Source organism: Somniosus microcephalus, chromosome 22, assembly GCF_052327205.1.
Source record: "Somniosus microcephalus isolate GS21.2 chromosome 22, FLI_Smic_1.0, whole genome shotgun sequence".
Lineage (NCBI taxonomy): Eukaryota > Metazoa > Chordata > Chondrichthyes > Squaliformes > Somniosidae > Somniosus > Somniosus microcephalus.
The window spans coordinates 14,981,755-15,003,271 of NC_141008.1; the positions used below are offsets into that span (position 1 = coordinate 14,981,755).

Here is a 21,517-nt window from a genome sequence, read left to right on the forward strand (position 1 = left end):
GATGGACAGAGTAGACAGACAGACGGGCTTGGGAAGAAAATTCCAGATAGTATGGCTCTGCCCTGGAGGGTGGAGCAGAGGGAAGTAGGGATACAAACAAGGCCAAACTCAGGGGTCAAGAGTAGACATGAGGCTGGAAGAGGCTACAGAGGTAGGGTGGAACATAGGAATAGGAAGAGGCCATGCAGGCCCTCAAGCCTGCTCCGCCATCCAATCAGATTGTGGCTGATCTGTATCTTAACTCTATCTACTCAACTTGGTTCCCTATCCCTTAATACCCTTGCCTAACAAAAATCTATCAAGCTCAGTTTTGAAATTTTCAATTGACCCAGCCTCAACAGCATTTTGGGGGAGGGAGTTCCAGATTTCCACTACACTTTGTGCGAAGTGCTTCCTGACATCACCCCTAAACAGCCTAGCCCTCATTTTAAGGTTATGGCCCCTTGTTCAGGACTTCCCCACCAGAGAAGATAGTTTCTCTCCATCTACTCCATCAAATCCTTGTGATCTTGTGCCTCACGAACACCATTAACCCTTCTGCCCCACTCCATTCTTGCTGCTCTCCACTCAATGGGCCACCTCGAGGCTGCTTGAGGCTAGCTCCCAATCTGCTTCTGGTCACTCCTTGTCCACTTTAGAGCCCACTCCAGGTTCTTCCCTGGTCCCAGGTCCAAATTGTGTATCTCCCGTGCGCATGACCTTCTACCCTTATTGAAACATATAAGATTGTGAAGGGGTTGGATCGGGTGGATGCGGGGAGGATGTTTCCGATGATGGGTGAAACTAGAACTAGGGGGCATAGTCTTAGAATAAGGGGCTGCTCTTTCAAAACTGAGATGAGGAGGAACTACTTCACTCAGAGGGTGGTAGGTCCATGGAATATGCTGCCCCAAAAAGCTGTAGAAGCTACATCATTACATAAATTTAAAACAGAAATAGACAGTTTCCTAGAAGTAAAGGGAATTAAGGGTTACGGGGAGCGGGCAGGAATTTGGACATGAGTCTAGGTTCGGATCGGTCATGGCCCTGTGGGTAGCGGAGCGGGCCCAGGGGCCGTGTAGCCTGATCCTGCTCCTATTTCGGGTGTCTAATTCTGTTAGATTCAGGAGATGGTTCTGTGATAGTGGATTGGCGGTTAGGATCAGATCAGCCATGATCTTATTGAATGGCAGAGCAGGCTAGAGGGGCCGATTGGCCTACTCCTGCTCCTATTTCTTATGTTCTTATGTACCCTGCCCCTGCAATCAGAGAGAAGCTTTGACCTTTGTATCTATAAAATAGAGAGTTTGTGAGAGAGAGAGAGAAAGGTTACGAGGCTTGAGATTAGGCAAGACAATGTTAACCCTATCAGAGTTGTAAAAATATTTGTTCTTGAGATGTGGGTGAGGCTAGCAAGGCCATATTCATTGCCCGTCCCTAGTTGCCCCGAGAAGGTGATGGTGGGCCTTCTTCTTAAACCATCACAGTCCTTGTGCTGATGGTCCCACAATGGTATCAAGTAGGGAATTCCAGGTTTTGACCTAACAACAATGAAGTAACAAGAGATATATGCCAGGCAGGATGGTGAGAGACTTGGACGTGAATGGTGTTCCGGTGACATTGCTATATATATATATAATGTCGTTATATTATTTTACAACACACTGCATCATTCTGTAATGGATCCAAAATCAACAAAACTATGCTGAACAGGGGTGAAGAGAGAAGAAAACATGTTAAGCATGGATGTAGACAAAGGAAAATAAAACCCTGCTGTATTGGGGCGGCAGGAGGAAAGAGGAAGACATAGACAACTTTTGAGAAGGTATATGTTCATCAGCGAGTAATGGGTGCCGTTAGCTGCGGAAGATCCACACTAAGGAAACACAACAGCGCCAGCGCAATATAAATCTGCCTAAAGAGTGAACGCAGTCTACTCCAATATTTACACTCCCTTCAAAAATCACTTTCCGCTGTCCAGACAGCTCGGTGGACACACCGCACCATACTGCGTAATCTGTCATAGGGACCAGGAAATTTCATGGCTGATCCTGGTCTGTGCTTAGTTTGTCACGCTCAGCTGGGACAGCTGTAGGTGTGCTACAATTGGCTTCAGCCTGTGCCGGCTCTTTGAAAGAACTATCCAATTAATCCCACTCCCTGCTCTAGCCCCATAGCCCTGCAAATGTTTCCTTTTCAAGTATTTATCCAATTCCCTTTTGAAAGTTACTATTGCATCTGCTTCCACCGACCTGTTCAGGCAGCGCATTCCAGATCATAACTCGCTTGTAAAAAAAATTCTCATCTCCCCTCTAGTTCTTTTGCTAATCATCTTAAATCTGTGTCCTCTGGTTACCAACCCGCCTGCCAGTGGAAATAGTTTCTCCTTATTTACAGGAAACTCTTTTTTTTTAATCCGGCACCGACGTGGTACCAGTTTATCAAAAAGTCCGGATTACAGAGAGGTATACTTAAAAAGGTACGAGAGCTCCGTACACAGCAACAAATCCAGGCTTCCCTGTTGCTTAGCAACAGGTGCAGGAACTCCGGCCACAGACCAAGCGTCCCTGTTGCTTAGCAACAAGTGTAGGAGCCCCAGTTACACAGCCACAGATCCAGGAACGGCCACTAATATGAAGTAAAACTTACCTGAACCTACTCCTGAATTTTGCCGGTTAACAGAGGTTTCCGGTTATTTAGGTGCCGGTAAATCGAGAGTTTCCTGTACTAACAAAACTATTCAGAATTTAGAACACCTCTATCAAATCTCCCCTTAACCTTCTCTGGTCTAAGGAGAACAATCTCAGCTTCTCTAGTCTCTCCACATAACTGAAGTCTCTGGTATCATTCAAATGTTCAAAAAGAATTATTGCACAAATTATGATGACCTTAAATGTGCACTGGCAACTTGACTCATCTCAACCTCTACCATGCAAACCAGAATCCAAACCAGGTTCTGCCACAATCACCTTCCTATTCTGTTTACAATCCCACATTATCTTGAAGCAAGAAAGCCTGTCCCACTTTCCCATTGGGGCAGATACATTTTTAAAAAAGGCTTAAACACAGGTTTGTATTTGTCCTGATGCGTATTTCAGTTATGGAGTTCTTTATCTTTAAACTATTCTATTCTATTCTCAAGGGGAAATGGATAAATACTTGAAGGAGAAAATATTGCAGTGATAGGGGGAAATAGCCAGGGGAGTGGGACTGACTGGATTGATCTTCGAAACAGCCAGCGCAGACTCGATGGGCCGAATGGCCTCCTTCTGTGCTGTTCTATTCTACGATTACATCATTCTGTAATGCACCAATAGTAACAAAGCCACAACATAATCATATAGTATCAACAGCTCAGAAAATCTGGAGATGAAATCAGAATACGATATAAATGTACTCGGCAGATATTTTCACTGCCTTTATTGTGTTAGGCTCATTGACATTTGGCCCACGTCTTGCACTACTTACACTTAAACAGCCATGACAAATTTTCAGGTTTAGACAAAAACCATCTAAAAAAGCTGTACATAGAAACATAGAAGATAGGAGCAGGAGTAGGCCATTCGGCCCCTCGAGCCTGTTCCGCCATTTATTGAGATCATGGCTGATCGTCCAAATTCAGTACCCTGTCCCTGCCTTCTCCCCATATCCCTTGATCCCTTTAGCCTTAAGTAATATGTCTAACTCCTTCTTGAATATATTTAATAAGTTGGCCTCAACTGCCTTCTGTGGTAGAGAATTCCACAGGTTCACCACTCTCTGGGTGAAGAAATTCCTCCTCATCTCTGTCCTAAATGGCTTACCCCTTATCCTTAGACTGTGACCCCTGGTTCTGGACTCCCCCGCCATCGGGAACAGCCTTCCTGTATCTAGTCTGTCTAGTCCTGTTAGAATTTTATAAGTTTCAATGAGATCCCCTCTCATTCTTCTAAACTCTAGCGAATATAAGCCTAATCGACCAAATCTCTCTTCATAAGTCATTCCTGCCATCCCAGGTATCAGCCTGGTGAATCTTCGCTGCACTCCCTCCATGACAAGAACATCCTTCCTCAGATAAGGCGACCAAAACTGCACACAATACTCAAGGTGTGGTCTCACCAAGGCCCTGTACAACTGCAGCAAGAGATCCTTGCTCCTGTACTCGAACCCTCTCGCTATGAAGGCCAACATACCATTTGCCTTCTTAACCGCCTGCTGCACCTGCATACTTACCTTCAGCGACTGGTGCACAAGGACACCCAGGTCTCGTTTCACTTCCCCTTTTCCCAATCTATTGCCGTTCAGATAATAATCTGTCTTCCTGTTTTTGCCACCAAAGTGGATAACCTTGCATTTATCCACATTATACTGCATCTGCCCAATCACCCAACCTGTCCAAATCATACTGGAGTTTCTCTGCCTCCTCACAGCACACACGCCCACCCAGCTTTGTGTCGTCTGCAAACTTGGAGATATTACATCTAGTTCCCTCGTCTAGATCATTTATATTGTGAATAGCTGGGGTCCTAGCACCGATCCCTGTGGTACCCCACTAGTCACTGCCTGCCACTCGGAAAAAGACCCGTTTATTCCAACTCTTTGCTTCCGGTTTGCCAACCAGTTCTCTATCCAAGTCAGTACCTTACCCCCAATCCGGAGTGGGCCTTTGGCGTAGCGGTAGCATCCCCGCTGCTGGGCCAGAAGGTGTAGGGTTTCAAACCCCGCTCCAGACAGTCTCGGCAAGGGGAGTCGGATCTCCAGCTCTAAATTTTGGGTTGACATCCAGCGGGATACTTGCGTCCGTGGGTGTGGGTGGCCCCCCCCCCCTCGTATGGGTTGTGGGAGCCCGTAAAACCCTCCCGCCATAGGACTAACCACCCTAATGGCTGGTATGAAGATGGTTACGGTCACGGAAGGAGCGTTAATGCGGCCAGAAATCCTTCCACCACTTCATACAGTTCCCCAAAGGGAACAGTGCGAAGACACGTACGAGGACGACCCCCAATCCCATGTGCTTTAACTTTGCACGCCAATCTCTTATGTGGGACCTTATCGAAAGCCTTCTGAAAGTCCAAATACACCACATCCACTGCTTCTCCCTTATCTATTCTACCAGTTACATCCTCAAAAAATTCCAGTAGATTAGTCAAGCATGATTTACCTATTGTAAATCCATGTTGACTTTGTCTGATCCTGTCACTGTTTTCCAAGTGCTCTGCTATTACATCTTTTATAATGGACTCTAGCATTTCCCTCACTACCGATGTCAGGCTTACCGGTCTGTAATTCCCCGTTTTCTCTCTACCACCTTTTTTAAATAGTGGGGTAACATTAGCTTTTGGGTGTATAGGTAGGACAATATATAATGAACATTTAACTAAACAAATGATTTATCAGAGATGTTAATGAACAGGAGAATGAGAAAAATCAGGACAGAATTAGATGGGAGGATTGCATCTGAAAATATTGGCTGTCAAGTCTGAATCAGCAGAATGTTTAATTGTTTGTAACATTGCAGAGGTTATTCAGAAACCCACATCTCATTCAAGCCAATGACTCCAGGACCAGGAAGCTTTGACAGGTCAGTCATGCCTCACTCACTTTAGTTTGGAAAAAAAAGTCACCTAATTTAAGGCATAATACTAAAAAGTAAACACAGCTCATTTTGTTCAAATCGGCTTGCAGTTTGTGATCTTATATAAAGCCTGCTCCAAACATTTTCCTAGTGCCAAGACAAAAAACTACAAATGCTAGAAATAAAAGGGAAAGGGGGGAAAATTTGGTTCCTTTGCGCCTCCTGTTGTAACGGGCGTAAAGCAGCTCGTGCCCGGGCGTGGCGCCGCCAACGCCTCCCGCGAAATTCAACAGGTTAGCGGCGCTGCGCCCCCGGCGATGACGTCATTGCCGTGCGCAGCGCCCCGGCCGCGATCTCTGGTAGCGCCCCCTGACTTACCGCCAGATGCTATGTCCAACGGGGTCAGGGGGTCTACCTGTGGCCGGGGTGGCGCTATTTAAAAGGTGAGGTGCCGGGCGGCCATTTTTGCTGCCAGCACCTGCCTCCGCTGCCGTCCCCAGCCTCCTTACCCGCTCCATGAGCCCAGCACTTCTCTTGAGTGCCGGGCTCTTTTGCTGGCACTCCCGATCCCTGTGGTACCAGCTGGGCCCCGGGTCGCACTGTGCAAGGCCCCTCCCCTTTAAGAAGGGGAGGAAGGCCTGCAATACTGCGGCATGTAGTGCCGCGATATTCCCTCGCAGCGCCCCAAGAGGGAGGCGGGGCGCTTCCAGTAGCGCCACGCTTCCCTCTTGGGGCGCGACCACTCAATTTCGGTCGCGAGGGCACTAATTTTTCCGGGGCGCTAAAAGTGGCGAAGTTAGCGCCCCAATTTTTCGCCCAAAATGTTTGAAAGACACATCAAGTTTGGGGGCAGACCCTTGTTCATCAGCCATTTCCCTGATGTTGAGCGCTCTGCAGCCTGGGGTCTGAACAGTTCAGCGGCATCAATGTTGTACTCATTAATGCAACTGATGGCGTGGCACAGCTGTGGGCTGGCAATGCATGGGTGCCATGCAGAAGGCAGTGACCTCAGAATCAATGTGCCAGATTTACGAAGGGTGACCATTCGGAAGATTTTGGCATGGCCTATCCGATCTGGCAACTTTGTCTTGGGTTACTGCTGGCTGGGCAAGCTCTGTGCACAGGCAGCTGCTGGCTAGGTTCTTTCAAAAACTCAAATATAGTGGCAGTTTATTGTTTGCTATCAGTCACGATTTTACACTGAATTATGGTTTCACAGCACAGAAACAGGACATGTCTGCGCCCGTGTTTGTCTTTACATGACCCCCTAATCTTATTCCACTCGCTGTAAAATTCCTCTCCTTCAATCATCTGTCCAATTACCTTTAGAAAGTAGTTATGGTCGCTGCTTCAACAGCAGGTTTGTGGCAGTAAATCCCCCCCACTGGTCAGACTATGTACTCGGCCTCCTGCCCCATCGCAAGGGGGGGGGGGGCCTCCTGCCCCATCGCAAGGGGGGGGGGCCTCCTGCCCCATCGCAAGGGGGGGGGGGGCCTCCTGCCCCATCGCAGAGGGAGGGAGGGCTCCTGCCCCATCGCAGAGGGAGGGAGGGAGGGCTCCTGCCCCATCGCAGAGGGAGGGCGGGAGGGCTCCTGCCCCATCGCAGAGGGAGGGAGGGCTCCTGCCCCATCGCAGAGGGAGGGAGGGAGGGCTCCTGCCCCATCGCAGAGGGAGGGCGGGAGGGCTCCTGCCCCATCGCAGAGGGAGGGAGGGCTCCTGCCCCATCGCAGAGGGAGGGCGGGAGGGCTCCTGCCCCATCGCAGAGGGAGGGAGGGCTCCTGCCCCATCGCAAGGGGGGGGGGGCCTCCTGCCCCATCGCAGAGGGAGGGAGGGCTCCTGCCCCATCGCAGAGGGAGGGAGGGATCCTGCCCCATCGCAGAGGGAGGGCGGGCTCCTGCCCCATCGCAGAGGGAGGGCGGGCTCCTGCCCCATCGCAGAGGGAGGGCGGGCTCCTGCCCCATCGCAGAGGGAGGGCGGGCTCCTGCCCCATCGCAGAGGGAGGGCGGGCTCCTGCCCCATCGCAGAGGGAGGGAGGGCTCCTGCCCCATCGCAGAGGGAGGGAGGGAGGGCTCCTGCCCCATCGCAGAGGGAGGGAGGGCTCCTGCCCCATCGCAGAGGGAGGGCGGGCTCCTGCCCCATCGCAGAGGGAGGGCGGGCTCCTGCCCCATCGCAGAGGGAGGGAGGGCTCCTGCCCCATCGCAGAGGGCGGGAGGGCTCCTGCCCCATCGCAGAGGGAGGGCGGGCTCCTGCCCCATCGCAGAGGGAGGGAGGGCTCCTGCCCCATCGCAGAGGGAGGGAGGGAGGGCTCCTGCCCCATCGCAGAGGGAGGGCGGGAGGGCTCCTGCCCCATCGCAGAGGGAGGGCGGGAGGGCTCCTGCCCCATCGCAGAGGGAGGGAGGGCTCCTGCCCCATCGCAGAGGGAGGGAGGGAGGGCTCCTGCCCCATCGCAGAGGGAGGGAGGGAGGGCTCCTGCCCCATCGCAGAGGGAGGGAGGGAGGGCTCCTGCCCCATCGCAGAGGGAGGGAGGGAGGGCTCCTGCCCCATCGCAGAGGGAGGGAGGGAGGGCTCCTGCCCCATCGCAGAGGGAGGGAGGGAGGGCTCCTGCCCCATCGCAGAGGGAGGGAGGGAGGGCTCCTGCCCCATCGCAGAGGGAGGGCGGGCTCCTGCCCCATCGCAGAGGGAGGGAGGGCTCCTGCCCCATCGCAGAGGGAGGGAGGGCTCCTGCCCCATCGCAGAGGGAGGGAGGGCTCCTGCCCCATCGCAGAGGGAGGGAGGGCTCCTGCCCCATCGCAGAGGGAGGGAGGGAGGGCTCCTGCCCCATCGCAGAGGGAGGGAGGGAGGGCTCCTGCCCCATCGCAGAGGGAGGGAGGGAGGGCCCCTGCCCCATCGCAGAGGGAGGGCGGGCTCCTGCCCCATCGCAGAGGGAGGGAGGGAGGGCTCCTGCCTCATCGCAGAGGGGGGCTCCTCCCTCATCAGAGGGGACAGTGTGGACCTGCGAGGAGTCAGTTACAAATCCAGCAAATTCTAAAAGAACAGCAAAATCAAGGATTGACGTCACAGGACAGTAGGTAGGTGATTGGTGGGTGAGTATCAGCGTTTTATTCTCTCTAACTTAACTAGTAAACTAATTACTACAACTATAAATAATTGGGTGAATAAAGACTTTAACTAACAGAGCAAGAGAAGCATCTGGATGTAAAGGTAGGGCCAACTTTTAAGACTGTTAGTCTTAAGTTTATTTCTGTAAGTTAGTTAATAATCGAATAAATAGAGGCATGGCAGGGCGCCTCGGTCCCGTGGAATGCACATCTCATGCCATGTGGGAACTCCAGGACGCTTCCCGTGTCCTGGACAACCACGTGTGCAGAAAGTGTCGTCGGCTGGAGGAGCTCGAGCTCCGAGTTTCGGAGCTTGAGCAGCAGCTGGTGTCACTGCGGTGCACCCGTGAGGCTGAGAGCTACGTGGATAGCACGTTTCAGGAGGGGGTCACCCCGCAGCACAAGAGTGTGCAGGCAAAGAGAAAATGGGTGACCGTCAGACAAGACAAGTAGTGCAGGAGTCCCCCAAGTGCATCTCGCTCTCCAACCAGTCTGAATACTGGTGAGGGCGATGGTTCTTCTGGGGAGTACAGCCAGAGGCAAGTCCACAGCACCACGGGTGGCTCAGCTGGACGGGGGCGGGGGAAAGAGGAGGAAGATCGGGAAGGCAATGGTGGTGGGGGATCAGACAGGCATTTGCAGTGGAGCAAGTGTCAGTAGGGGAACATTTAGGGAACAGTGATCATAGTATCATAAGGTTTAGATTAGCTATGGAAAAGGACAGGGAACAATCCAGAGTAAAAGTACTTAAAATGGAGGAAGGCAAATTTTAGTGGGTTGAGAACGGATCTGGCCCGGGTAAATTGGAATCAAAGATTGGCAGGCAAAACTGTAATCGAACAATGGGCTGCCTTTAAAGAGGAAACAGTTCAGGCGCAGTCGAGGTACAATCCCACGAGGGGGAAAGGTAGGGCAACAAAAGCCAGAGCTCCCTGGATGACGAAAGAGATAGAGGGTAAGATGAAGCAGAAATAGAGCATGTATGACAGATGTTAGCTTGAGAATACAAGTGAGAAACAGGCTGAATATAGAAAGTTCAGAGGGAAAGTGAAAAAGAAAATAAGAGGGGCAAAGAGAGAGTATGAGAGTAGATTGGCAGCTAACATAAAAGGGAATTCAAAGGTCTTCTATAGGCAGATCAATAATAATGACACAACTGCTGCCAACGAACCGCAAGTAGTTGTGCCTCATCAGTTTGGGGGGCCCTCCTCCCTCATCGCGGGGGGGGGGGGCCTCCTCCCTCATCCCAGGGGGGGGGGGCCCTCCTCCCTCATCGCAGGGGGGGGGGCCCTCCTCCCTCATCGCAGGGGGGGGGGCCCTCCTCCCTCATCGCAGGGGGGGGGAACCTCCTCCCTCATCGCAGGGGGGGGGCCCTCCTCCCTCATCGCAGGGGGGGGGGCCCTCCTCCCTCATCGCAGGGGGGGGGGCCCTCCTCCCTCATCGCAGGGGGGGGGGCCCTCCTCCCTCATCGCAGGGGGGGGGCCCTCCTCCCTCATCGCAGGGGGGGGGGCCCTCCTCCCTCATCGCAGGGGGGGGGCCCTCCTCCCTCATCGCAGGGGGGGGGGCCTCCTCCCTCATCGCAGGGGGGGGGGCCCTCCTCCCTCATCGCAGGGGGGGGGGCCCTCCTCCCTCATCGCAGGGGGGGGCCCTCCTCCCTCATCGCAGGGGGGGGGCCCTCCTCCCTCATCGCGGGGGGGGGAGTTTCCTATCGACCCTTCCCCCACTCACTCACCAGGGCAGTTCGTAGGCGGTTGTTGCCGTTCGCCCCGCAGCAGTGCTGGTGGCCGCCTGCTCCTTCTCCCGCTGCGACCCATCTCCCGGGCCACTCTCACTCTCTCTTTCGCCGCCCGCCGTCTCCATGTCGACAGTTCCCGCGCACTGCGCGTTACGTCAGCATGCTGCGGGCGGCCCGTTCGTCAGCGCGTCGTCACCGCCTCCTCTCATTGGTCAAGCGCTTCAGAACACAATAACTTGGTATTTTTAAATGATTGATTGATTTAAATCGCAATAGACTATTTAAAAATAAATCACCCCCGCTTGCAATGAATCTGTGCCTTCATGCGGCGTACTGGTACGCCGGATTGCCCTGTTTCACGGAATTTTCCCCCCTCGGTAAGCGGCGCTGTTTACGCGAGCGTTTCGCTAACGATATGCACACGATGCCAAGAGCAGCCCTCCTGTTGTCGGCGGTGGTCCTCCAGGGTCGGCGAGGCTGAGCTGAGGTGCGCGTGCGCGCGCACGCACCCGAGTTGTTGGCGAGAGCGGGAGGAGGGAGAAGTCGGTTAGAAGTTGCCGTCAAGCGTTCGTCCAAGTCGCAGCTTACAGGTTTTCTCCTCCATTTGTTTTGTTGCTGTTTCTCGCTTCTTTTCTCCTCCCCGTCCAGTTTCCCCTATGTTTTACATTTTACGTCTTCGCCGATGAAACGAAGTAAGGAAAAGTTTTCGATAAAGGAACGAAGGTAAGGAAGTGCTGGCTCTGGGTTTTATGAGTGAGTGAGTGAGTGTGTGTGGTGGGGTAGGGTGTACGTGCCAGACAGGGGGAAAAGCTAACCTGCATCAGAGTGTACCTGAAACACTCCTCCACAACTTCCTCAACCGCCAGCCACATTTTTAAAACACTCCAGTATTAATCAGGCTCTTTGTTACATGCTCTCACACATTAGCTTCGCAGTTCACAATTGTAAATACTAAACACTGCTGATTGGGGATATATCTTGCTAAGTACTTCGTTCACTATTGTCTTCTGTACCAGACTTAGGGCAACTCACAGCTTCTGCGGGTCCTGCAGGTTGCCCCTGAATTCTCACCCAACTCTTGCTGCACCTTCAACTTAAACCTGTCCTTCAAGTTACTGTACTTTAATATATAGACACTAAAAAAGCCTCCTTCCCCGAGTAAAATATTAGCACCTGTCAGGACATGGTATCTAATAGTTAATACTTTTGTTACTGTTCGGGTACCCAAAGCTGCAAAATATAAGTCCTTTTTGTAAATAGTTGAACCATAGCTGGAGGTATTTAATCTATAATTGCCATAGAAATCGTGGCGGGTAGTTGCTGGCTCTATAAAGTAGGTGTGCTTGTGGGAACTTTTTAACCATGTATTTCAAAGATATAAGATTCTGTTGTTTGGTTTAGATGCACAGTACGCTTTAGTGTAAAGTCCAGAGAGATTAAATTTCATTTGGCAGGCTGTCAAAATATACTGGCCACTATTTTTTCGGCAAAGTTGTCGATCAGCTTTATCTTATGAAGATTGTTATGTCGCATTTAAAATTCACTCATTTAATGGCAAAGTCTAGGTTTAAATAATGAAACATCTTGTAATGTAGTGTGTCTGATATCTTGCATATTATCTCATAGTATAAAATATAGACGTTCTTGGTTGCTCACCTGGTTTGACCAGTTTTGAATTTCAGGCCTGCCTTGGATATTCTCTTAAGTTGATCTCACCCGTGTGACTCACAATCGGGAGTTTGCTTTTGCAATTCAATGTCTACCTGTACGATAGCATAACCTGGGGTGTGTAACAATGAGACACTCCGTTGTATGAACAGGATATTGTGGTCCTCACTGTTGCCCTCACTTGTGCTTCTCCAATCTTTTGAAAGACAGACTGATTAACACTGAGATGAGGCCAGAAACCAATTAAGCATCTTTATTTTACAAATTGCATCTTGATATAACTTTACAGTACTTCAGTCTTTCCTTGTTTAAAAAAAAATGCCACACTGACCCTTTCAGCAGGCTAAAACTAAATGTACTTTTCTTGGACAGACTTTTACTCTGGAAACCGGACTAGCTGTCTAGCCTAGGCTGGCTTACTTCCTATTTGGGGAGACCAAACGCAGATTGGGTGACCGCTTTGCGGAACACCTCCGTTCAGTCCGTAAGGGTGACCCCGAGCTTCCAGTCGCCTGTCACTTTAATTCACCGCTCCACTCCCACTCGGACCTCACCGTCCTCGGGCTCTTGCATTGTTCCACGGAAGCTCGGCGTAAGCTCAAGGAACAGCACCTCATCTTCCGATTAGGCACTTTACAGCCTTCTGGACTCAATACCGAGTTCAACAATTTTTATATATTTTTTTATCCACACCTCTGGTTTGTGCCTTTTCCCTTTTTTTCTCTCCCACATGGCAGCTGTCTCCCATTCTGCCAGCGCATTTCACACCTCATCTAGAGCCGTCTTTTGTCTCCACTAGTCCTATCACCATCTCATCTCGTCGTGAATACCTCGTAATGTCTCTTCACTTCCCCTTTGTTCTTTCATCCCCTCCCCCATTTCCCAGCCCCCAACTGGCCTTTTAATCTGTTTCATCTCCTGCCTTTTTTCTCAGTTCTGACGAAGGGTCTGCGACCTGAAACGTTGACTCTATTTCTCTCTCCACGGATGTTGCCTGGCCTGCTGAGTTTTTCCAGCGTTTTCTGTTATTTCTGGCTTACTTCCTCCTCCTTGCCTCATGTGGCATCCTTTTTTGGGGACTGACCCTGAAAATGTGTTTCGCTCTTCCTTTGTCCCCTATGTTCACAGGAAGTGGGGGGGGACCTCTGATGCCTCCCATGCCCAGGAGATGGTCTGTGGAACTGCCTGTTAAAATCTGCTTTAACAACAGTTAATGGCAGAGAGTTATGTGTTCTAACCACCTCTGTTTAAGAACTTTTTTCGAAACTCCCTTTTTAATTATTTTTTGTGATCATCTTAAATTGTGCCCTCTTGTTAGTGTCTTAGCAACCAGTGGAAACAGTCTACCGCTATTTACCATTTTATATCCTTGAGAATCTCGACGATATCTCTTCGAGTTACTCCTTTGCTTCATCTTCTGATAGACCAGGAAGGCCCCAAATGTAAATCCTGATCTCTGCTTTGTTAGTTGTGTTGAACCTGGGTGATGACAGTTGGATCCCAGGACTAGAAGGGGAAAATTAGCCACGGTTTCCATTTCTGATTTATTCTTGAGTGACTCCTACTGGAAGTGATCTTTTTGGCTGTCTGGTGAGGAAGACTTGGCTTGGCTCTGATGCTCTGTATCCTGTTGACGCTCAATGTCTAAGCTCGTGCCCAAATAATGATCACTTTACCCCAGCAAGGATTCAAACATTGAGGCGATCAGAGAGGGGAGGAAACTGATGGAGCAAAAGTGATGAGGGCAAAGCAGGAAGGAGATGGTGTTCATCTCTCTCTTCTTCCCCCTCGCTGCAAAAAAAATTGTTCTGTTTGTTGTGGAATGTATAGAATTACTTATTATTCATAACTTATTGCATGCCACTCTTTCAACTAAATATTTTTTATTGCTAAAACTATAATCCATGCAATTTTTAAAGACAAACAAAAGTTGTATATGACTACTTTGTAGTACAGACACTTTCTACAGTAAACCCAAGTGCAGTTCAGGATTTAGGAGGCCTACTTCAATTACAGTACATCCAACTTGGATATTGACGATTTGATTTGCTACTGCCACACGAAAGAAAGTAGTGCAACATCTCCAGGCTCTCCGCCAGGCTGCTGCTCAGTCTTAAGACCGAGCTTCCGGTCGCCTGTCATTTTAATTCACCGCCCCATTCCCACTCGGACCTCGGTCTCTTGCATTGTTCCACGGAAGCCCACCGTAAGCTCGAGGAACAGCACCTCATCTTCCGATTAGGCACTTTACAGCCTTCCGGACTCAATATCGAGTTCAACTATTTCAGATCATAACCTCGGCCCCTATTACATTTTTACTTATATTTTTTATCCACACCTTTGTTTTGGCGGCCTCCTCCCCTCCCCCCCCCCCCCCTTTTTTTTCCTTCCTCTCTCTCCCACGTGGCAGCTGTCTCCCATTCTGCCAGCGCATTTCACACCTAATCTAGAGCTGTCTTTTGTCTCCACTAGTCCTATCACCATCTCATCTCGTTTTGAATACCTCTTAATGTCTCCTCTTCTCTTTTGTTCTCTCCCAGCCTGGCCTTTTAATCTATTTCATTTCCTGTGCTTCTTTAGTCTTGACAAAGGGTTTTCACCCGAAACGTTGACTGTATTTTCTCTCCACGGATGTTGCCTGGCCTGCTGAGTTTTTCCAGCATTTTCTGTTGTTCTTGCTGTTAAGTCTTGATGTTCATTGGAAATATCTCTATTACACATCTTATTAGAAATCTCTAACCTCCTCCAGCTTGAAACTGCTCCCTGAACTTTCCATTCCATTCCTCTGACTCTTGTGCATCCCCCACCATTGTCAGCTGTGTCTTCAACTGCCTCTGTCCCGTGCTCTGTAAACCCCTCTTTTAAGGCCCTCCTTAAAACCCACCTCTTCGGCTAAGGTTTTGATCACCCCCTCCTAATAGCTCCAGTTTTTGGCTCGGCATTTATGTTTTCCTTCCATGCCTGTGAAGCACCTTTGGATGTGGTTTTTTCTATGTTAAAGGCATGATATACAAGTTGTTGTATTTGCATACTTCCTGTCTGCAAACCTTCCTTTCTGTTGTCGTCATTTTTGATCCCCACTTTTACATCAACATTGAAACTGCTTATATAAACATTTATAAGGCGACTTTCCAATTTAAACAGTTGCCTCCAACTCTTGTTGATTGAATCAAATTAATTTAAAACGCTTTTTCAAAATATTTTTGTCCATTTTTTTCAGTAATTGAACTATATAATGTCCAGAATAAGCGTTAAGAAAATAAAAACCATATATAGTGCATAATAAAATGATTAAATTTGCCCGTTGAATTGTTTGTGTCTTTTAGTGCTCGCCTTTATATAAAAAATAAAAAAAATTGACAAATCTTTAAACCTGTCTCAAAAGCCTAATACCTGTATTAGACTGGAAACTTTTACCCCAAAGTTGCACAAATCTGCCAACCCCAGCGATGTATTTTGAACCGTTTGCAGGATTAGCCAGTACACAGTCTGTGCATCAACAAGGGTAGTGGAGTTTGTACCCACCTCCTGTGAGGACTTGAGTTTAATTGCTTTTTTAAAAGAAATTGAAAAAGTACCAATTGAATTCTCAATGCTATTATTTCAAACAAGCGAATTAATATAAATGTGCTTCCAATTGTATTTGAATTCTACAAACACCTGAGGCAGCAGGTGTGATCAGTAACAGTGTGTTAGGTTAGTGTGGTTTCTTCGTAGATGGTTAGAAAAGGAAACCGATTTTCTAAAAGCATCCATTGTCTATAAAATATCGCCCCTTTTCAGCTGCCTAGATCAAGGGGAAAAAATCTCTCCTGAACCATTTTTGAAATTGAAGGTTTTTTTATTATAAAAACTTGTAAACTCCCTTATTTTAAAAACTTTAGTTTATGGAAATTCCTGTGTATTAAAATTGTGTCAGTAAATTCACTAATAGGGGCAGCACGGTGGCATAGTGGTTAGCACTGTTGCCTCACAGCGCCAGAGACCCGGGTTCGAATCCGGCCTCGGGTGACTGTCTGTGTGGAGTTTGCACATTCTCCCCGTGTTTGCGTGGGTTTTCTCCGGGTGCTCCGGTTTCCTCCCACAGTCCAAAGATGTGCGGGTTAGGTTGATTGGCTATGATAAATTGACCCTTAGTAATAGGTGGGGTTACAGGGATAGGGTGGGATATGTGTTGGGGTTACGGGGATCGGGTGGGATATGTGTCGGTGCAGGCTCGATGGGCCGAAATGGCCTCTATCTGCACTATGGGGTTTCTGTGATAGTGCAACACATTTTTCACTTCTGCACCCTGGCACATGCAGGGAGTGCATATTAGGAAATTAGGCATCCCAGCCCACAATTTTCTGTTCATTTTAAAAAGCAGAAAATTCATTCTTCAATGTTTTAAAGCAGAACATAAAAACAAGACCCAGCTAACAATGGGGAACGTAGTCGTGGGGAACCTGAACACCAAAGAGGCGCTAGCCAAATTGGGGGAGGAGACTGACCCCTTGAAACATGGTGAGAGGATGGGGCATGATGGTTTGCAAAGGGGCCAGTGGCATTTAGAGTCCCCTTGTGAGCAACCCCCCCACCAGCTGTTCGATCATGCTCCTAGATTCCAACAACCCCCAATACTCCAAAATCATCCCCTCAGTCCTGCTGGCCATGAGAACTCCCCTCCTGGGCCCCTTTCTCAGTGTTCAGAAATACATAGACTGCATTCCCAGTGCTCCCTGAGGCTTCCATAGAAACATAGAAGATAGGAGCAGGAGTAGGCCATTCGGCCCTTCGAGCCTGCTCCGCCATTTAATGAGATCATGGCTGATCATCCAAACCCTAGCACCCGGTCCCTACACCGACAGCCATCCCACACAAGCCCTATCCCCGTAACCCCACATATTTAATCCCCCCCTAACACTAAGGGCCAATTTTTTTATCATGGCCAATCAACCTAACCCGCACATCTTTGGACTGTGGGAGGAAACCCACGCAAACACGGGGAGAATGTGCAAACTCCACACAGACAGTCACCCGAGGCTGGATTTGAACCCGGGTCCCTGGCGCTGTGAGGCAACAGTGCTAACCACTATGCCAGTGCTAACCACTATGTCCCTCCCACAGTATCAGCTGTGGCTCAGTTAGTAGCACACTCGCCTCTGAGTCAGAAGGTTGTGGGTTCAAGTCCCACTCCAGGGACTTGAGCACATAAAGCTAGGCTGATACTCCAGTGCAGTGCTGAGGGAGTGCTGCACTGTCGGAGGTGCCATCTTTCAGATGAGATGTTAAACCGAGGCTCCGTCTGCCCCCTCAGGTGGACGTAAAAGATCCCATGGCACTATTTCGAAGAAGAGCAGGGGAGTTATCCCCGGTGTCCTGGCCAATATTTATCCCTCAACCAACATAACAAAAACAGATTATCTGGTCATTTTCACATTGCTGTTTGTGGGACCTTGCTGTGTGCAAATTGGCTGCTGCGCTTCCCACATTACAACAATGACTCCACTTCAAATAGTACTTCATTGGCTGTAAAGCGCTTTGAGATATCTGGTGGTCGTGAAAGGCGTATACATATAAATGTAAGCTCTTTCCATCCCCAGTCCAAGTATTCCTCTCCTAGGAGTGTCCACAGTGTTTCTGGAACGCTGAGATCCCCCCTTCTAGTGCCCAGGGACCACGATCAGAGTACTGAAACCCTGTTTCATTAAAGTCAGACCTTTCTCCGTGCTCCCTGGTCTCCGGGCTGCCCCAGTGCTGATAGGTCAGTGTCCCTGGTAATACTCCTTGGTACAAAACTTTGTTTAAAAAGGGAGAAAGGGATAGACCAAGTAATTAATGGCCAGTCAGCCTAACCTCGGTGGTGAGCAAGTTATTGGAAAAAAATTCTGAGGGACAGTGTTAATCGTCATTTAGAGAGCCATGGATTAATCCGGGATGGTCAGATGAATTTATTAAGGGAAGGTCGTGTCTGACTAACTTGATTGAATTTTTTAAGGCGGTAACAAGTGGGGTAACACGTTTGATGTAGTCTGCATGGATTTTAGCAAGGCTTTTGAAAAGGTCCCATATGGCAGACTGGTCAGAAAAGTAAAAGTCCATTCGATCCAAGGAAAAGTGACAAGTTAGATCCAAAATTGGCTCAGTGGCAGGAAGCAAAGGGTAGTGGCCGACGGGTGTTTTTGTGACTGGAAGGCTGTTCCAGTGGGGTTCTACAGGGCTCAGTACTAGGTCCCTTGCTTTTTGTAGTATATATCAATGATTTAGACTTCAACGTAAGAGACATGATTAAGAAGTTTGCAGAGGATACAAAAACTGCCCGTGTGGTTGATAGTGAGGAAGAAAGCTGTAGACTACAGGAAGAAATCAATGGATTGGTCAGGTGGGCAGAAAAAGTGGGAAGTGGAATTCAATCCAGAGAAGTGTGAGGTAATGCATTTTGGGGAGGGCTAACAAGGCAAGGGAATGCACCATAAATGGTTGGATACTGAGAGGTGTAGAGGGACCTTGGAGTGCATGTTCACAGACCCCTGAAGGTAGCAGGACAGGTAGATAAGGTGGTTAAGAAGGCATATGGGATACTTGCCTTTATTAGCCGAGGCATAGAATATAAGAGCAGGGAGGTTATGCTAGAATTGTATAAAACATTAGTTAGGTTACAGCTAGAGTACTGCGTACAGTTCTGGTCACTACATTACAGGAAGGATGTGATTGCACCAGAGAGGATTTGTGAGGATGTTGCCTAGACTGGAGGATTTTAGCTATGAGGAGGATTGGATATGCTGGGTTTGTTTTCTTTGGAACAGAGGAGACTGAGGGGAGACTTAATTGAGGTGTATAAATAAGATAGTGAATAGGAAGGACCTAATTTCCCTTAGCAGAGAGGTCAATAACCAGGGGGCACAGATTTGGTCATTGGTAGCAGGATTAGAGGGGAGTTGAGGAGAACTTTTTTCACCCAGAGGGTGGTGGGGGTCTGGAACTCACTGCCTGAAAGAGTGGTAGAGGCAGAAACCTTCAACACATTTAAAAAGTACTTGGATATGCACTTGAAATGCTGTAGCCTACAAGGCTACGGACCAGGAGGTAGAAAGTGGGATGAAGCTGAATTGCTCTTTTTCGGCCAGTACAGACCCGATGGGCCAAATGGCCGCCTCCTGTCTCCTAAATTTCAATGATTCTGTGAAAACCTCTGACTCACCATGAGCAATGCCATGAGAGTTTGGCTAGTGTAACTTTAAAAATGAAACTTCAGTACCCCACTTGCGAACATACGCCCATTAATTTCTTACATTTTCTGTAGGGTAAAAATAAAGTTTGGACTTGTACAGTTTCCACCAGATCTAGTTGAATAGTCATAAGTTGTCAGAATGGAATTGTAATGAAATCTGTTTGTCTTGATCCTGTATTTGTTTTGCACTCATGTATATTACCCTCCCCCACTGTGTATAGTTTCACTTCCTCTTTCCTGACTAACCTGGGAGGTTCCAGGTCTTGGCTCTTGGCTCCGCCCCTGACTTCTCTTACATAAAGATCCCAGGATCTGTATGACTCATTCCTGTGAACCAGTCGGCGTGTTGAGATGTTAGCTCTGATCTTAGTGATTAAAAGCCAACTTGTTTAAGTCTATAACTTCTAGTTTTGTGGTTATTGAAGGCCCATCAGGAATTATCTTAGAAATGTAATCTTATTTGCAAAAATAAATTAGAAATGAGTAGTAATAGCGTCTTTTCCCATTAAGCAGTAATATGGTGTGTAATTACAGATCACTATCCCAAAGGTGAGGTGAAGACTGCTGTCAGTTCAGGTGAGTGTATGCTGCTCACTCGGAGTCTCACAAAAGTAGCCTGATTGTTTTGACCTGGGTAAATGTGTCCATTGCAGCCTTCGCTCCGTCGTTGTGTAGCTGATGCTGTGGTTGTCTGGGCTCTCTCTCTCTCTCTCTTGTGCCAGAACCGCTAGTCTAATAGCGCCTGAGTTTTGGAGAAATTGAAAACCTGGTGAAGGCAGCCAATGTGGCGCTAAGTACCTGAGGGTGATCATAAAGTTTAAAATTGGGGTTTCAAATTAAAGCTGCTGAATGAACAGCGGAGCCATTGTTGCTGTTCTCCTAACACAGTATTGATTCATTTTGTGCTGTACAAGTTTTGTTAAAGCTAGTTTAAAAAGCTACGCACTGAGCATGTGCATGTTGGAATACTCCCATTGGACTAATCAAATGATCATTTCTACTAGTACTTTTCTAAACGCACTGGTCTCAAACTTGAGCTAATTTTTATTTGGGACTATATGATGTTTGTGGAATCTTGTACAGGTTGGACCCCGGTAATCCGGCACCCTCGGGACCAGGCCGGTGCCGGACCATTGAAAATTCTGAACCACTGAAGGTTAGGTAAATAACACCTAAAATAACAATATTATGTTTGTTTATATCGCGGGAAACGGTGGCGCCACCGAGCGGCTGCTCCGCAAACTGAAGACCACCGCTTTCAATTTGTGCCGGACCGTCGGGTGCCGGATTACCGGGGTTCCACCTGTACATGCTAAATTTTCCATTAATAGTACAAAAGGTAAATCATGCTTGACTAATCTACTGGAATTTTTTGAGGATGTAACTGGTAAAATAGATACGGGAGAACCAGCGGATGCGGTATATTTGGACTTTCAGAAGGCTTTCGATAAGGTCCCACATAAGAGATTAGCGTGCAAAATTAAGGCACATGGGATTGGGGGCAAGGTATTGACTTGGATAGAGAACTGGTTGGCAGATAGAAAGCAAAGAGTTGGAATAAACGGGTCGTTTTCTGCGTGGCAGGCAGTGACTAGTGGGGTACCGCAAGGATTGCTCCTAGGACCCCAGCTGTTCACTATATATTAATGATCTGGACGGGGGAATTGGATGTAATATCTCCAAATTTGCAGACGACACAAAGCTGGGTGGGAGGGTATGCTGTGAGGAGGATGTCGTGAAACTCCAGTACGATTTGGACAGGTTGGGTGATTGGGCAGAAACATGGCAAATGCACTATAATGTGGATAAATGTGAGGTTATCCACTTTGGTGGCAAAAACAGGAAGGCAGATTATTATTTGAATGGCAATAAATTGGAAGAAGGGGAAGTGCAGAGAGACCTGGGTGTTCTTGTGCACCAGTCGCTGAAGGTAAGCATGCAGGTGCAGCAGGCGGTTAAGAAGGCAAATGGTATATTGGCCTTCGTAGCAAGAGGGTTCGAGTACAGGAACAAGGATATCTTGCTGCAGTTGTACAGGGCCTTGGTGAGATCGCACCTTGAGTATTGTGTGCAGTTTTGGTCGCCTTACCTGAGGAAGGACGTTCTTGCCATGGAAGGAGTGCAGCGAAGATTCACCAGGCTGATACCTGGGATGGCAGTATGAGGAGAGATTGTGTCGATTGGGCTTATACTCACTGGAGTTTAGAAGATTGAGAGGGGATCTCATCGAAACCTATAAAATTCTGTCAGGCCTGGACAGACTAGATGCGGGA

The 21,517-nt window shown here is 48.6% G+C and overlaps 2 protein-coding genes across 5 annotated transcripts in view; one reads left to right on the plus strand and one right to left on the minus strand.

Annotated features, from left to right (window-relative positions):
- rfc2 (replication factor C (activator 1) 2) overlaps window positions 1–10,606 on the minus strand; it is a 37,671-nt gene extending 27,065 nt beyond the window's left edge. The window contains exon 1 of the mRNA XM_085964205.1: window positions 10,364–10,606. Coding sequence (XP_085820331.1) covers window positions 10,364–10,491 — 128 coding nt within the window. The 5' untranslated portion in view covers window positions 10,492–10,606. The remainder of the gene's footprint in view (window positions 1–10,363) is intronic.
- A 19-nt stretch (window positions 10,607–10,625) lies between these two features.
- LOC147102055 (E3 ubiquitin-protein ligase rififylin-like) overlaps window positions 10,626–21,517 on the plus strand; it is a 102,216-nt gene continuing 91,324 nt past the window's right edge. For 3 of the 4 annotated variants that reach the window (XM_085964206.1, XM_085964209.1, XM_085964210.1), the window contains exons 1-2: window positions 10,626–11,089; window positions 19,779–19,820. The gene's annotated coding sequence lies outside the window, so the exon portion shown is untranslated. The remainder of the gene's footprint in view (window positions 11,090–19,778; window positions 19,821–21,517) is intronic. The other variant, XM_085964207.1, reaches the window with a different exon arrangement.